Genomic DNA, 17,324 nt, shown 5'->3' with positions numbered 1-17,324 from the left:
TAGGACATGTTCAGTATGTGTGCCTCCACATTTACTGCAACTCAGCTCGAATCAGAGGAGGAGTGATCGTGTTTGAGAGAAATGTAATATTTCAGGAGAGAAGTGAGCAAAGACGTGCAGCAACAGGAAGGTTCCTGAGTGAAGGGACCTGCAGTTTCTGTGTGGCAGCCATAATCAGTGCTGCTAAAATCCTCCAAATACAAACTCATGAAGTTGTGCTGAAAATGATTTTGGAGCGTAGGATTGGAGCTGGAAATAAAAGAAGAACAGACGCTGATGTAGTCGTGCTGTCAGTGAAGAACAAGTGTAGCTGTGGTCAAAGTTTCTCAGTGTGGATGTTAGAAAGACCACAGGAAGCAGAATTTCTTTGAATGAATCTTTATTGTGTCAAACAGTGAAATGATGAACATTCCAAAACAAAGATGAGATGATGACAGAGACACCTGCAGAGAGAGAGCAGTGGCAGAGGGAAACCAGTAGCAGAGTCAGCTCAGGACTGGGAACACTGGTCTCTCCTCAGTGTGTGTGAGACTGGAGCCTGGGAGCCCTGGGTGGCCTCACAGGTCACAGAGCCCACCTTCTCCCACTGGTCTGCAGGGAGCCTCAGGGTGCTGCTCCAGCTGTAGAGGCCGTCCTTCTGCAGCACCCCGGGGCTCCTGCTCTCCTCCCAGCTGCTGCTGCTGCTGCTGCTGCTGCTGCCGTCCACCTTCCAGGACAGACTCCAGTCTGAGGGGAAGCCCTTGTTGGCCAGGCACATGAGCGTGGCCTTCCCCTGCTGCAGCTCCTCTCTGGAGGGGGGCAGCACCGTCAGGGTGGGAGGGGCATCACCTAGGAGACACCAATCAGCTTAGAGGACAGGGAGCACGCAGCACAGCACACAGTGACACCTTCACTGTGGGAGAGCAGATTTCCTCCTTTAAGGAGTTTCTGACAGATGTTTTCTGCTCCGTCACTCACACAGTTTCACTTCTCTTAAAGAAACCTCTCATGCACATCTGCACACACAGTCCTCACAGACCTGAAACTCAACAAACTGCACTAGAAAATTAAAACAAAGATGTGACTTCAGTTCAAATGAAAGTCCTGTTATATTCATACAAACATCATCAATTGTGTTTTTTAAGGGCAAAGGTCAATCAGACCACTGTGAAGCTCATTACTAACCAAACACGTCCAGTGAGCAAATATAAAGTCACTGATTTAAACAAGCAAATGTTCTCAGAAAACTGTTGGAATTATTTCCATTTGTGGTTAAAAGACAAACATTTTAAAACATCTCAGATTTAATGATCAATAAGAAACGACCTCCGGTCCCTCTGACCTGAACAGTTCTAACTCAGCGGCTGATTTAAAGACTAAATATTCAAATATTTTAAAGGACAAGAAAGGTCCTCTAATGCATTTGAACATCAATTCGGACTGGAGTTTAGTTCAGTGGAAACTGATATCTTATAGATAATTACAGAAATATGAAGGTAATTATTTAACATGTGAGTAAAAACTAACTTCCAACATCCAGCCTGGTTCCTGCACCGAACGTCCACCACAAACTGACTGAGTCGTCTCAGAGACACGGCTCTCTGACCGACACACCCTGAGCGATGTTAAAGTCCTCAAGTTTCAGTCATTAAATTTGATCTAATGTTTTGGTTAATGAATACGTTACTTATTTACAGTATGATGTTTCATTTGGCCATTTCTATTTTACATTTAAATTGGTGGAAAATATTCACATTTAAGTTTTAGACTTCAGAATCACTTTTCAGCTTCCAGTGAAGAACTGGGATGTTAAAGCAAAGTAATATTTATGAAATTAGAAAATACATGTAAAAGTTTTTACTTACTTCCAACATCCAGCCTGGTTCCTGCACCGAACGTGTACCACAGTGGTACAAACTGACTGAGGCGTCGTACAAAAACCTCTCACTGTGCAGAGACACGGCTCTCTGACTCTGAACACAACAAACTGCACACAAACATCTGAGTGTGTAAAACAGCTGATTCACAGAACATTAAATCAGAGGGAGAACAATAACAATGATGTTTTTCTATATTTATTGTATATTTTATATAATTGGTTATAATTTGGATTACACCTGAGCTGCTGATAAGGAAATCCTCCTCATTTCAAAAATGATTCAGAATCAACAAATCCATAAGAGTCAATTTTTTCAAGCTATGACACATTCCTCCTCAGTCTGTGATGTAGAAGGTGAAGGGAAAGGGAGATAGGACGGCCCCCCCGCAGGGTCCAGGTGTTGCTGACCACACTGTCCAACACACACACACACACACACACACACACACACACGCACACACACACACAGTGCTCCAGGAGCACAAACTGTGGTCTTTCAGTCAATGCTGTCAGCTTACCACCCAGTAAAGTCAGTCTGATGGTGTTAAAGGCTGGTAGGTGACCTGGAGGGGGGGTCTAACAGTAAGCTGACCATGGGCTGCAGCTGGTCCAGGATGAGTTTCTCTTTGTGATGTGTGATGTCAGAACCACAGACCTGTAGAGAGGTCCAAAAGCTTCTGTCCTTTTATAGAGGAAGCTGTTCTAAGTGTAGTGGAGATTAGGAACCAAATGCAGATGCTCAATCAGAGCTAAGAAAAGACAAGTTGTTATATTCTGGCTGATGAAAAAGGTGAAATATGAGATACACAAGGGAAACTGGAAACTATAAAACTTACTGAGAACTTAGCACACAGGCTGGGAATACTGGAGCATAAGTGAAAATATAATAGTTGCAGCACATAGTGGGATTTGTAGTATAAGATGTGGCAGTACTATTCACCAGCAGGCCATTAATCATGGCCATATTAAATTACCTTGTGGGCTGGATCTGGCCCGCGGGCCTTGAGTTTGACACGTGTCACAGTTTCTATTAAAAAAGAAGCAAGTAGTTGGATGAGTGAGGAGGAACGTGGTGATGTGCTGAGGAGCGCTCCAGCTGACTGACTGTGTGTTTGAACATGTGTCCTGTCTCTCAATCAGAAGTAAATTTACCACAATGTTAAATTTCTGCTGCAAACTTTGGAAATTGTGTTTTCATGATTCACTGAAATATTCTCGCCCTCAAAGGGAGATTCCTACAAATACACATGTGATTCCTACAAATACACATGTGACAAGGCTCACCACAAAAATGTGTCTACAAGTTTCATCACAGCACTGACACCTTTACGGTCCCTCATCTTTAAAATTCCAGCCTCTCTAATGAAGGCGTATTTTCACAGGCTGTTCTCGCTGACATGACCTGCAGAGAATAACAGGGTAAGGACGCACTGCGGTGAAGTAAGACGCTCGTTGTGTAGTTCATCTCCTGCACATTGTGGTTTCAGCAGGTGGATAATGAAGAGAGTGGAGACAGGAGGTACTTCTCAAACACACCCTGCTACAGTCAGTCAGAGCATTTCCATAGAGCCACTTTGCATCAGCAGCAGCATGCTGCAGCCCTCTGGGAGACTTTATAGTCCTGAGAGTTGAAGACTGGCTCACTGACAGCTGTCCTTCATCACAGCAGAAGCCACAGAAATCCTCCTCATCAAAAACATGGCTTTGACCTGCGTCCTCATCTGGACTCTCCTCTGCTTCACTCAGGGTGAGGAAAATCATTTTTCTGTCATGTGAAGCTGAGATTCACCATCTCATGTCCAGTGTTTCTTCTTCTCTGTCCTCAGGGTCTGTCGGACAAGATGTTGTCTTGACTCAGCCAACAGCCAAATCAGTGCAGCTCAGTCAGACTGTAACTATTAACTGTAGGGCCAGTACTAAAGTAGCTGAGTACTCTGCTCCAAAATACCACCTGTTCTGGTACCACCAGAAAACTGGAGAAGCTCCTAAAGCTCTGATCTACTTAACTTCAGACAGATTTTCAGGAATCTCCTCCAGATTCAGTGGAAGTGGAGCAGGAAATGGGTTAGACTTCACTCTGACCATCAGTGGAGTCCAGGCTGCAGATGCAGGAGTTTATTACTGTCAGAGTTATCACAGCATCAACAGTCAGGCTGTGTTCACACAGTGAAAAACAGTCATACAAAAACCTCCCTCAGTCACACTGAACAGAGACTGAACTGCTGCTGCAGCTGGAAGATACCACACACACTGATACAGTTCACTGAACACACACTGTGCAAACACACACTTCATCCATCATTTATATGTTCCAACTGATATGATGCTGATCAAACATCAGCCTTCTCCCTTTTCCTCAGATGAAGAGAAGATCACCAGTAAAACAGTCCACTCATTCATTCCCTCAAATGATGTTCTTGTCTCTGTCTTCATCATCACCACAAACACCAACAACAGAGCTGTGATTTCAACTGAGATGAGATGCAGGACCAGATATTTGGGAAGGAGAGGAAGGAAACAGTGAGGACCTCTGGTTGATGAAATGGATGAAAAACAGATATCTTGACTCATAAAGTAATAATGCATATTAATAATGAGACTAAAAAAGGTCCACAGCTGACAGATTAATTTTTGTCTGTGTCCAAAATAAGCAGAGCCACAGCTCAAAGAGTTTAAATATGTTCAAAATATTTTGTCTTCATGTTTCTTGTATTTGAGCTCAAATGAGGCCAAAGTGGGAGAACGGTGTATGAGGTAAATATAACAGTTTAAAAAGAGAAGGTAATGTTTAATAGCACTGTGAAAACAGAGGAAGAAACCCCACCAGGAAAAATTATTAATAATGAATAAACTGTTGTGTGACCATTTGTAGTGCATACAGATTTTGATCTCAGGTACACTGAATATTTTTCAAAATGTAAAAACTTTAATTAAAAACAAAATTCATTTTGGAACATGGAAAAATGTTTAAAAATAATATTAATAATATTAATAATTAATAATATTAATTAATGTTTCTATCAGGTTAAAAACTGCTCAGTGATTAAAAAAATTAACCTGATGCATAAAAATAGTTTTATTTTATTTATTATTTTCATATCTAAGTAGGTCGAAGCGTTTCTCCCAGCAGTGAGGAGGAAACGTGGTGATGAGCTGAGGACGGCTGCAGCTGACTGACTCTGTTTGCATGTGTTTCCTGCCTCTGTGCTCCGCGCCGTTAAGAGGCCGGCGTTGATCAGAGGCCTTTCAGAGCACCATGATGATGATGATGTCACTGACTCTGCTGCTGGCCACCCTGGGGCTCCTCATTCAGGGTGAGACTCTCTGTGAAAGCTTTGCTTCAGGATGCAGTCAGGGTCACCACAATGATGTTCTGGAGAAACACTGAAACAAGCAGCGCTAACCTCCTTCCATTGGTTCTCCGTGTTAAAGAAATGATCCTGTTCTGTTTGGATGCTGATCATCATTCTCCAAGCTGGACGTGTCTCAGTAACCTTCTCCTCTTTGTCATCTCTTCCAGGTTCATCAGGACAAAACATCCTGACTCAGTCTGCTGCAGCTCGGCCTGTTGCTGCAGGACAGACCGTCTCCATCACATGTAGATCCAGTTCAAGTGTTAATTTTGATGGTTACAAATGGCTTCACTGGTACCTTCAGAAACCTGGAGAAGCTCCTAAACTCCTGATCTATAAAGCCACAGGTCGCCAGGGTGGAGTTTCAGATCGTTTTAGTGGAAGAGGATCTGACACTGAGTTGACTCTGACCATCACAGGAGTTCAGGCTGAAGATGCAGGAGTTTATTACTGTCAGACCCATCAGTGGGTGCACGGTAAACTTACAGTCACACAGTGAAAAACACTCATACAAAAACCTCCCTCAGTCAGACTCACTCACACACACACACACACACACACACACACACACACACACACACACACACACACACACACACACACACACACACACACACACACACACACAGAGGAAACAGCAGGTATATAAACATGTTTATGTGAGACTGCAGAAGTGGAACCAGGCAGGCAAAGAAACATAGAGAACAGGTGAAGGATGGCTGCTCCCTGACTCACCATCTAACAGTCACAGAAATGACCTCCTGTGTTTACCTGACTGGCTGAAGTGACCTGGAAGTGTCAGCATAGCAGCCCAAACAGCAGGCAAGTAAAATAAAGATGCTTCAAAGCTGCTTCATTACCTTCTTGAGCCACGGATACGCTGGGCCTCCATCAAAGGAAAGGAGCCAATGACGTCCCATAATTCATAATTCATGCTGAGAAATCAGAAGATTCACAAAAATAATGATGAACCAAACTGAGCAAACTCACTGATGTCTTCACCAGATTATTCAAGCTGTCCCTGACCCGAGCCCACATCCCCGCCTGCCTCACATCAGCCACGAGCAGCAGTCTGAACAACTTCAGGCCCATCGTGCCCACATCAGTGATGAAATGCTTTGAGAGGTTAGTCTCAAGCCACATCAAAGACTGCCTCCCCACAGCATTTGACCCCCATCAGTTTGGCTTCAGGGCAAACCGCTCCACCGAGGACACCATCACCCTCACCCTCCAATCGACGCTGAGCCACCTGGAACAACCTGGGACCTGTGTCAGACTGCTGTTCATAGACTTTAGTTCAGCCTTCAAAACAATCATCCTGGATGTTCTCATTAAAAAAACTGCTGGTCCACGACCATTCTCAATGATCCCTCCCACCCAGAGCATCACCTGTTTGAACAGGTGCCTTCTGGCAAACAATTCAGGTCAATGGAAGCCCCCACATCCAGGCTAAGAAACAGTTTCTTTCCTTTGGCCATCAGGACATTAAATAACTGAAGATGATGTGGTCATTCACCCTGCTACATCATGTGCAATAATTCTGATTATACTCTGCAATACCAAACAAACTGCTGCTAATGCTGATTTCACTCATACACATCCATATTCATACTCCCAATAAGCATATTTATTTTTTTAATATTTTCCCAGCTGTGTAAATAATAATTCCACAGTTGTGTAAATATAATTTAAACATATGTGTACAAAGTGTTTAATATGTCGTATTATACTTTATTTATTCTGCTTTAGGTATTCTGTACAATATGGTGCACAATAAGAGAAGAACCTGTAATTTCATTATTTTTGACATATACTGACAATTAAGCGATTCTGATTCTGATTCTGATTCTGATTCTGATTCTGATCCTGATTCTGATTCTGATTCTGATTCTGATCCTGATTCTGATCCTGATCCTGATCCTGATTCTGATTCTGATTCTGATTCTGATCCTGATCCTGATTCTGATCCTGGTTCTGATTCTGATCCTGATTCTGATTCTGAGAAGTGCTGCAGATCATGGTGTGAGCTCCTGCTTGGGTCTCCATCTTCTTCTGTAACTTGCTAATATGCTGATATGTTTCAGACTTTTAAGAGTTTGATAAACCTCCAGACTGGATTAAAATCTGCTTCCTATGCAGGAAGTGTTAGTGAGGTGAAGGGAAGATGTGAAGGACCCTTTTCAAGGACTTAGGAAAATAAACCTGCTGAGCTCAGAGGATCCGAGTATGCGAGACTCCTCAGTAATGTGGGAGTGGATGTTGTTGGTGTTTGTACCATGTGGATTCATGCACGCTGTATACATGTGAATAATTGAGTGTGTTGGTGAGTTTGGATGTTTAGGAAAATAAGGATTTACCTTACGTTCTACCAAAACTCTGCAGAGTTGTGCAGCTCCTCTCTGGAGGAGAGCAGGTGTGATTGATGACTAATGTGCTGCATAATTACTCAGAACACATTTGCATCGATATCCTGTTTTACATGTGTTACTTGCAGTATTGATGTTAGTTGAAGACGTGCAGCAACAGGAAGGTTCCTGAGTGAAGGGACCTGCAGTTTCTGTGTGGCAGCCATAATCAGTGCTGCTAAAATCCTCCAAATACAAACTCATGAAGTTGTGCTGAAAATGATTTTGGAGCGTAGGATTGGAGCTGGAAATAAAAGAAGAACAGACGCTGATGTAGTCGTGCTGTCAGTGAAGAACAAGTGTAGCTGTGGTCAAAGTTTCTCAGTGTGGATGTTAGAAAGACCACAGGAAGCAGAATTTCTTTGAATGAATCTTTATTGTGTCAAACAGTGAAATGATGAACATTCCAAAACAAAGATGAGATGATGACAGAGACACCTGCAGAGAGAGAGCAGTGGCAGAGGGAAACCAGTAGCAGAGTCAGCTCAGGACTGGGAACACTGGTCTCTCCTCAGTGTGTGTGAGAGCGGAGCCTGGGAGCCCTGGGTGGCCTCACAGGTCACAGAGCCCACCTTCTCCCACTGGTCTGCAGGGAGCCTCCGGGTGCTGCTCCAGCTGTAGAGGCCGTCCTTCTGCAGCACCCTGGGGCTCCTGCTCTCCTCCCAGCTGCTGCTGCTGCTGCTGCTGCTGCTGCCGTCCACCTTCCAGGACAGACTCCAGTCTGAGGGGAAGCCCTTGTTGGCCAGGCACATGAGCGTGGCCTTCCCCTGCTGCAGCTCCTCTCTGGAGGGGGGCAGCACCGTCAGGGTGGGGACGACTCGACCCACTGCAGGAGGAAACAGAGAGACAAGAAAGTTCATGCAAAGAGAAGAGAAACTCCACCCTGTTGGTTGCAGCTGGTTCTGCTGGTCTTCCTCAGACTGGATCAAACTGGTCTTCAGTGTTTCACTTCCCCCTCTGAGCTCACCAACCATGAAAACAGACAGGTTTCACAACCACAGAGAAAAGCTTCACTTTAGTTTCACCTAAACGACTTAAAATGAAGCACCGAAGCCGAGTGTGAGGCTTTAATTAGATCTGCTGCATTTTTCCTTCACGTTCCATCAGAGATGTTCTCCTCATTTACACAGGCATCACTACTGAGCTGACAGCAGACACACTTCACGACTCACAAACTTTTTAAAGCCTCAAAGACTTTTTAGGCCTCAGAAATTAATCAAAGTGTTTACAGTGTGTGTTTCAATTAGCTGCAGTTATTTGATGATGTTCATGTTAGAATGAAGATGTTACATGTGGTTCAATTCTTCAGTCTGGGAGGAACACTGAGGACAACGTGTGTTTCCAACAAAAATCATTACAGACTCGGTCTTTGCTTATTATTGCAAAGAAAAGTATAATTTTATCACTTTTCTATATTTGAGTCAGATGTTTTAAACTAAACTTTGCTCCATAAATAACTCCATAAATAACTTCATAAATAACAGTATTTTCCAATAAATATTAAGACTGTGAAAATGAGAATTTCCTTCATCAGATTTAATATTTCTTGCATCACAGTGAAGTCTGCAAAGGTCACTGCAGTAATATTACATTAATAATCAGCCAAAGTCATCAAATGAAGCCTGAATTTTTTCACTTTTCAGCTGAAGAAATCTTGAATTTGAGTTCATATAGAAGTCAAAGGTACTTACAGTCAACATCCAGCCTGGTTCCTCCACCAAACATGTACCACAGTGATACAAACTGACTGAGGCGTCGTACAAAAACCTCTCACTGTGCAGAGACACGGCTCTCTGACTCTGAACACAACAAACTGCACACAAACATCTGAGTGTGTAAAACAGCTGATTCACAGGAACATCAACTCAAACAGACACAAATGACATTAATACACATTTATTCTGTTTTTAATTTTCTCTGAGCTGTGGAGAAAGAAACTCTTATTTCACAAAATGTTCAGAGTGAATAAATTCATATTAAAATTAAAAATACATAATGACCCATTCCTGATGAATCCTGTGATGAACTCATTGATCCAGGGACAAACAGCATCATCAGAGTCGTCCACGTCCCTGCTGCAGTCAGTCAGAGCATTTCCATAGAGCCACTTTGCATCAGCAGCAGCAGCATGCTGCAGCCCTCTGGGAGACTTTATAGTCCTGAGAGTTGAACACTGTCAGGACTATAAGCTGTCCTTCATCACAGCAGAAGCCACAGAAATCCTCCTCATCAAAAACATGGCTTTGACCTGCATCCTCATCTGGACTCTCCTCTGCTGCTGCTGCTTCACAGGTAAAGTCCAGAGAATCAAACTCCTCTCCTCTATGAACGTCCGTCTCTCTGAAAAGAAGCTGATAAAACCATGAAGCTGATTTCTGTTTGTGTCTCTGTCTCCTCAGAGTCCAGAGGACAGGTCACAGTGACTCAGCCTGGAGCAGTGAGCGCTGCTCCGGGAGACACCGTCACCATCACATGTAGGACCAGTCAGGAAGTTGAGGATGACAGCGATATTGGAACTTATTTTTATGAAGTAAATACCAAGCCCTATCTCTCCTGGTACAAACAGACAACTGGTGAAGCCCCCAAATTGCTTATTTATTCAGTTGATCAGAGACAAGAAGGGATTTCTGAACGATTTTCAGGCAGTGGATCAATCTCTGACTTCACCCTGAGCATCAGTGGAGTCCAGGCTGCAGATGCAGCAGTTTATTACTGTCAGAGTTTTCACAGCATCAACAGTCAGGATGTGTTCACACAGTGAAAAACAGTCATACAAAAACCTCCCTCAGTCACACTGAAGAGAGTCTGAACTGCTGCTACAGCTGGAAGATACCACATACACTGATACAGTTCACTGAACACTAACTCACAAAACACATTTTATGTTCTAATTCATAACTTTGCTTTGAAATATTCATCTTAGTTTGCAACAAATGTTTAAATAAGCTTAAACCATCTCCTGGTCTCTGTGTTTGTCCTGTGTGACCTCAGTGCAGTATTTGATATCACAGTGTTTTTGAGACTAGAACACACACAAGTTGTTCACATAAATGAGGAGTCTCACACACTTAGTCTTGAAGCTCCTCTTCACACCAATACTTTTTATACATGCTTCAATCTACAACATTATTATATTATTTGAAACCACAGCAGAGGCTTTCACTGTCACACAGATAACATGAGTAGTCTTCATGAATAGTTCTTCTGTCTTTTTGAAGGACATTCAAAGCTCAGAGCTTTTAAGTTGTACACATGGCTGTAGACCGCAGGTGTTCAACTTCAGGCCTCGAGGGCCGGTGTCCCGCAGGTTTTAGATGTGTCCCTGATACAAAACACCTGAATCAAATGGTTGAATGACCTCTTCAATATGCAGTCAAGTTCTCCAGAGTCCTGCTAATGACTTCTATATTTGACTCAGGTGTGTTGAAGCAGAGACACATCTAAAATCTGCAGGACACTGGCCCTCGAGGCCTGAAGTTGAATACCCCTGCTGTAGACACTGACTGTAGAAGACCTGCTGCCAGTGACTTACAGTCCAGTTCATGTGTGATGTGGCAGATCTCAGCCTTTCCTCCCTGTTTGTCTTTCTTAAGAACAGCGTCCTGACAGCCGCCCTTCCACTGAGAGCATTTCTGATGAGGCTTCAGTGAACAGTAACTGGGTCGGCTGAAGGTCCAGATGCATCTCTCAGGTCCTGTGTCAGGTCTCTGCAGGCTTTTTTTTTAAGGACACACTGCACTATGCTGAGATATGCCAAGTTTTCAGCTAACAGCTCTTTGGTAATCACCTTGTTGTTGCAAAAATGCAACTTTATATTTCAAACTGTGTTATCTTTGGAATTTTTCATAGATTCAACTGAAGAAATGGAACAAATGACATGTTTTTGTGACAGACTGCTGGTAACACAGAGCCTAAATATGTTTAATTTAAAACTGGTTCTTTGCTCAGTCGTCCGTTATGTGTCAACACAACACTGCTTCATATCCTGAGTTTGGAGCCTTTTTATTCTTGAATGAGTCATAGGTCAGAGTTCAGAGGTTTAACAAACTAAAACATTCCTGTGAAAATGGTCAGGTTCAAGGACTGGACTGACAGTGAGTGAAAAAGCAGCCAATGTCCAAAGAAGAACTTTGAAAGACCTTCAGGAAGCTGGAGAACTGTTGCTCATGTCTGGCTGCTTGGAAGTAAAATGTAAAGGAATTAGTGGTGGATCAGGACTTTTGCACAGTACTGGACATATTGTAACATTCAGATATTAATGTAACCCACTAATATCGTCTCATTATTACCTGCATTGTGACAGACATCATATGATTGGTCCCTATCAACATCTGTCATTGTCACAAACCCTGGTTCCTGACAGCAGCAGCGTTCTCCTGTCCTCGGCCTCCAAACCGGATGGTTCTGTGTGCTTCTTGTGGACAGACCTTGGTTCTGCTCGGCCTTGAGACTGTTTAGCTGGTTGGTATACAGCACTCTTTGTCAGCAGCTTAACTGACTCATTTTACATGTGACAGAAACAGAAGAATTATCAGCACAATCTTTGTTTTTAACAAATCCAGATTTCAGCTCTGCAGAGTGAAGCAGCCTTGCTGGAGTTAGCAGTGTTAACAGGTTTCCTCTGCAGTTTACTGATTGTGTTATTTCAGTATTTCACAGATATTCTGTTGTGTGACTGCAGGAACAGAAAAATGTGTTGATGAGAACAGATTTATTGTGAATTTGGCCGTGTTAAAGTGCAGTGGACATGAGTGTAGAGTAGGTGGGAACCAAACAAAGAGCCAACAAAAAAGCTACACACACACACACACACACACACACACACACACACACACACACACACACACACACACACACACACACACACACACACACAGTCTTTACAATAAATCGACTCTTCCACAGCTCATGGTTGTATCCCAGCATTTCATTTCCCCTGACCTCTGACCTCTGATAACAGCAGTAGTGCAGAGTTAAAGTCTCACAGGTCTGCTACTCTTTGCACATGCTGCTGCCATCTTGGATTGTGAAGTCAGAGTAGGTGAAGCTGCTCGGACATCGAATTTCTGAATTCCCAGCACTGTTCCTGTGGGAAAACTGTCATCTGAAGAATGTCACAGGTTGTTGAGGTGATAGAGGAACATCAGAGTGTTAGTCTGTATATAGTGTCAGCAGCATTTTCTTACTTTACTCGCTGCACAGAGATTTTTAAAGTTTTACTGGAGCTGTGACGTTTCTGTTAAACCCAGCAGACTTCACTGAAAACACAACACAAACTTCCCCTCTGAGGACACGCTTGCTGTGGACTCTGGTGTTTAACACAGTCTAATTTAAAATGAATGTATTAAAAACCAGTTACACAAACATCAAATCGAGGCTGTATTAGGTTATGTACTTTTCAGTGGAGTCTGGTGGCTGTGAGTAAAAGAACGACTCCACTTCCGTTATACAGCAACAAACTGTGCCCTGAAATCACTTTTAAAAAAATTTTTGCCAAAATGTGTTTTGCTGCTGATTGGTTTGATCACCGGCCATCGTGGCGCTGCACACAGGGATGAGGTGTCACACCTGGAGGCGTGGTGCTCCACCGGCACCCAGAAGACCGAAGAGATTGTTGTGGCCATAAATGGTGAAGTCCGTCTCTCTGAAATGAAGCTGATAAAACCATGAAGCTGCTTTCTGTTTGTGTCTCTGTCTCCTCAGAGTCCAGAGGACAGGTCACAGTGACTCAGCCTGGAGCCATGAGCACTGCTCCGAGCGACACTGTCACCATCAGATGTGCAGTCAGCCCTGCAGTTGCTTTTGGAGGACTAAGTGGTAAAGACCTTTTATACTGGTACCAGCAGACGCATGTTGTGGTATAAAGTACACAAACTGAATCATGATAACAATATAACAACAATATTAAAAGTGAAAAACAAACAAGAGCAGACTTGTTTCCCATGGTCACAGATGTGTAGTTCTGTCTAGCTGGCATGCTGATATCTTCAGTAGATCTCTATGACCTTGCTGTCACCCACCGTCTTAAGCGTCCAACCACGGTTTTTTCCTTCCTCTGTAGTTTTAGATTTACAGAGCGCTTCTGGCTCTCACTGTGTCTGCTGAGAAAAATTCTGGCCCTTGGACAAATGTAGTTGATGTAGAGCACGGGTCATCAGCTACATCTGACGACCCCTACTATAAAACCGTGGTTGATATGGTGGAAAAACCCGAAGCCTAAGAGAACATTTCTCTGCCAGATTTGATGACTTTGCCATTTCCAGGGATATCATTGAATGCATGTGTGACCTGTTCACTATCAGCCCAGCTGGAGAATTCTCCACCAACACGTGTAAGGTGATACCGCTGGATGAGGCGGCTGTTCAGAGTGAACTGAGTGACTTCCAGGCTGCTGGTGACGTGAAAGCTGCTGTCCGTGGTGCTGAAAGTTTGAGTGCCTTTTGGGTTGCTTGGCCCCAAGAGCATGACACACTGAAGACATTGGCCATGTATGTGCTCACCATGTTCGGATCAACATACACCTGTGAAGCTAAAAAACATGTGAGAGGAACCGACTATCAAACAAGTCTTTGGAGGACAGTTTGTGCATCAGCCTGACAGCTGTCGAGCTGTCGAGTGTTAAAAGATCAGAGGGAAAATGTGCCTTCTCCCATTAACCAAGAGCGAGTATTTCAGTCTTGTGATTTTTTTCAATTTTATTTTGTTTGTATTTTATTTTTTTTTTTGGATCACAGGGTGCTTTAAAGGATTTTTTTTACATGAATATAGGAACATATGAAGAGTTCAGATCCAAAACCCTCTAAATCTGGAGCCATTTTATTTTTTGGTTTTTATCTGGATCTTATAGTAAAGTTCAGTCATTTCATTTCACAGGCGATGGTGAGGTGCCTTTTTTCACAAATATAAATATAGCAATTTACCTACTTTTTAATGAATAATATTTTGTTTTGTGGCATAGCCAGAAAAATCTTCAGTTTGTCCTCCACCCACTGTGTGAAGGCAAAAAGGCCCAAATATCAGACTCTGATTAAAAGATTTCCACATAGATACACACAGTACAACCCCAATGGCACAAAATAGCAGCACAATGGTAGATACAAAGCCTCAGGGTTTGTGACAACCGAGGGACGGACGCATATTGCGGGGTTGTGACTGCATGCGGGTACATGCCGAGCTGCCGAGCAACCCACCCATCTGGTCCCCCGTGTGAGAGACCCGGGCTAGGGAGTATGCTCGGCAGCCAGTAACGAACAGAAATCTTGTTACAACTTTTACTTCCTTTAGTTAGACAAATTTAATCGCCAAACATTTTTCTACAAAAAACAGGGTTAGACTCACCTTCAGCTGTGATTACAATCTGATCACCACCAACAAAAGCGAGCTACTCAGTGCAGCCAGAAAATGCTATTCTAGCAACGTGGAGGCATTTACGGGCAATGGGAAGTGGAGTTTGGAGGCTGTTGATAATTCAGACTAGTCAGAGATGGGTATTTAATGTGGCATATAGTACATGTGGCAGTACTATTTCAGGGTGCCGGATGAAAAGCTCTGGCGGGATGGATGTGGCCCGTGGGCCACCAGTTGACATTCCCTGAAATAGACGATGCAGAGTCTTGGGATGAAGAGGACAACTCGCTCATCACTGAGACTTTGTGACAGGGCCCCTGGGGTGGACAAGGGTCGCCCTAAGTTCCTGAAGAATCTGAATGTTGTAGGGCTGTCTTAGTTGACACACCTCTGCAACGTTGTGTAGAGATCTGGGGTGGTGCCACTGAATTGGCAGACTGGGGTGGTGGTCCCCATCTTCAAGAAGGGGGACTGAAGGGTGTGCTCCAACTATCATGGGATCACACTCCTCAGCCTCCCTTGGGAAAGTCTGTGCTCGAAAGAAGAGTTCAACCTTTAGTCAAACCTCAGATTCAAGAGCCTTTTCAAGGAAATTTTAGGATACCCTGATGGTAAAGAATTACAGTAGTCTGGTCTAGAGATGTTGCGCAAATGCAAAAAAGCAGTCTTACATATTTACTTAAAATGTGAATGACCATCATCTGGTCAAAAATGACTCCAAGAGTTCTCACAGTGTTTCTGGAGGCCAAGGTAGCACAATAACTTCCATTTTCTCAGAATTTTGAACCAGAAAATTCGAGGTCATCCAGGCCTTTACAGTGGGTATGGAAACTACTCAGACCCCTTTAAATTTTCTTTAAGAGAAAGGGAAAGAGGAAGAAGAAGAAAGGGAAAAAAAAGGAGAGAAAATAGAAAAAAGAAACAGGAAAGAGTGCAAGTAAGTAAACCAAATAGTTAGCCACTTGTTAAACTTAAGATATTGACAATATCTGCAAAATTAAAGATTGTGTGGGGAAAAAAAATAAATAAATAAATAAAAATAAAAGAAGAATAGTTATACAAACCAACCATTTTGTGTTATTATGTGGGTGTATGTGTTTGTGTCATGAAATGTACTTACCAATGAAGGCAGAAAGCCGCAGCCCCGCCCATCAGAACCCAGAGGCAGGCAAAGAGAATCCCAGGAAGCCCAGGCCACCAGCAGCCCATCAAGACCTACGAAGCCCCGCGGCCACTCATTCCAAAGACAACCGTACACCCCTCCCAGCAGACGGAGGACGGAGGTCTCAGATGGAGTCCCAGCAGCCAAGGAGCAAGGGCACCAGAGCATTCGAGGCAACGAGAAGCCAGCCCCCCCCCAGCGGCCAGCCCCCCGCACGGCCGGCAGCAGGGCCCCAGGGCCCCCGGCACCCGAGGGCCGCCCGAGCCCCCACAGGGCCCCCCCCCCACGCCGAAGAAGCCAATGTAGCCCCGCGCCGCAGCCCCCAGGGGGGGTAAGACCAGGAAGGTGGAAGAAAAAAAAAAAAAAAAAAAAAAAAAAAAAAAAAACCCCACCCAACCTGGAAGAAGAGAGCCAGCAGTCCACTGGCTCAGTAGGCACCCCGACCTCCCACACCCCAGCACAGGGCAGGGAGGGGTGAGCCCGGGGCCATGGTGACAGCATCCCAGAGCACTGCAGCACCTGAGACTGGTGCCACCGCCCCCATCATAGAGGGTAGCCCACTCTCACTAGACGCCCATTCACTCAACAATGGACACAAACAAGCGACAGGACATGCTGGCCTGAGTTGGAAATACGGTGCCCCGTCCCCGTGCCGGCACCCATCACCCCAAACACCCCGGACCACACCCCAGGACCGCAAGGAAGCACCATCCAAGCCCCCACCACCATCAACTAGAACAGGCACACAGACATCACCAGAAGGTCGCCCCAGGACTCCAGTCTCAGGAGGCTACCAGCTACACAGGCCCCCAGAGCTCCCACCCGACCGCCTACAAAGCCCCTCAGGGGCAGAGCCCGCAGCCAACCACCCCCACTAAGTAATGGAGCTGATCAGTGGGAACCAAAGAGAGTCAAATTCCTCCAATTGATCTTTAGATGAAGCAGACATTCTCTCTAAACTAACATAATCTATTAATAAATTTCTGTACTGAGTAATACATAGTTTATTTTTTGACTTCCAATTCATAAGGATAGTTTTCTTAGCGATGCACAAGGCGGTGAGAACTATGTGTGACATATTTGACTCCATCACTAATTCACTGATGTCACCTAAGATGCATAGTCTGGGGGAAGTTGGAACGCGACAGCTAAACCATGTGGATAGGTCTTTACATATCCTTTGCCAAAATCTCTGAACA

At 44.1% G+C, this 17,324-nt stretch overlaps 2 gene segments (V, D, J or C); one reads left to right on the top strand and one right to left on the bottom strand.

Moving 5' to 3' along the window:
• Positions 1-368: 368 nt before the first annotated feature.
• The window catches only part of LOC115787898 (Ig kappa chain V-III region MOPC 321-like), a 63,284-nt gene continuing 46,328 nt past the window's right edge, over positions 369-17,324 (bottom strand). The window contains 2 exon segments of the V gene segment in view: positions 369-828; positions 1,845-1,889. Coding sequence covers positions 491-828; positions 1,845-1,889 — 383 coding nt within the window.
• On the top strand, positions 3,544-4,204 carry LOC115787901 (Ig kappa chain V region 3381-like). The segment is given in 2 exon segments: positions 3,544-3,605; positions 3,685-4,204. Coding segments are annotated over 2 exon segments (393 nt in total).

This window comes from Archocentrus centrarchus, chromosome 11 (genome assembly GCF_007364275.1).
Source record: "Archocentrus centrarchus isolate MPI-CPG fArcCen1 chromosome 11, fArcCen1, whole genome shotgun sequence".
NCBI classification, from domain to species: domain Eukaryota; kingdom Metazoa; phylum Chordata; class Actinopteri; order Cichliformes; family Cichlidae; genus Archocentrus; species Archocentrus centrarchus.
Note: the sequence above shows the minus strand (reverse complement) of the source record. Positions and strands in the feature narration are given on the sequence as shown.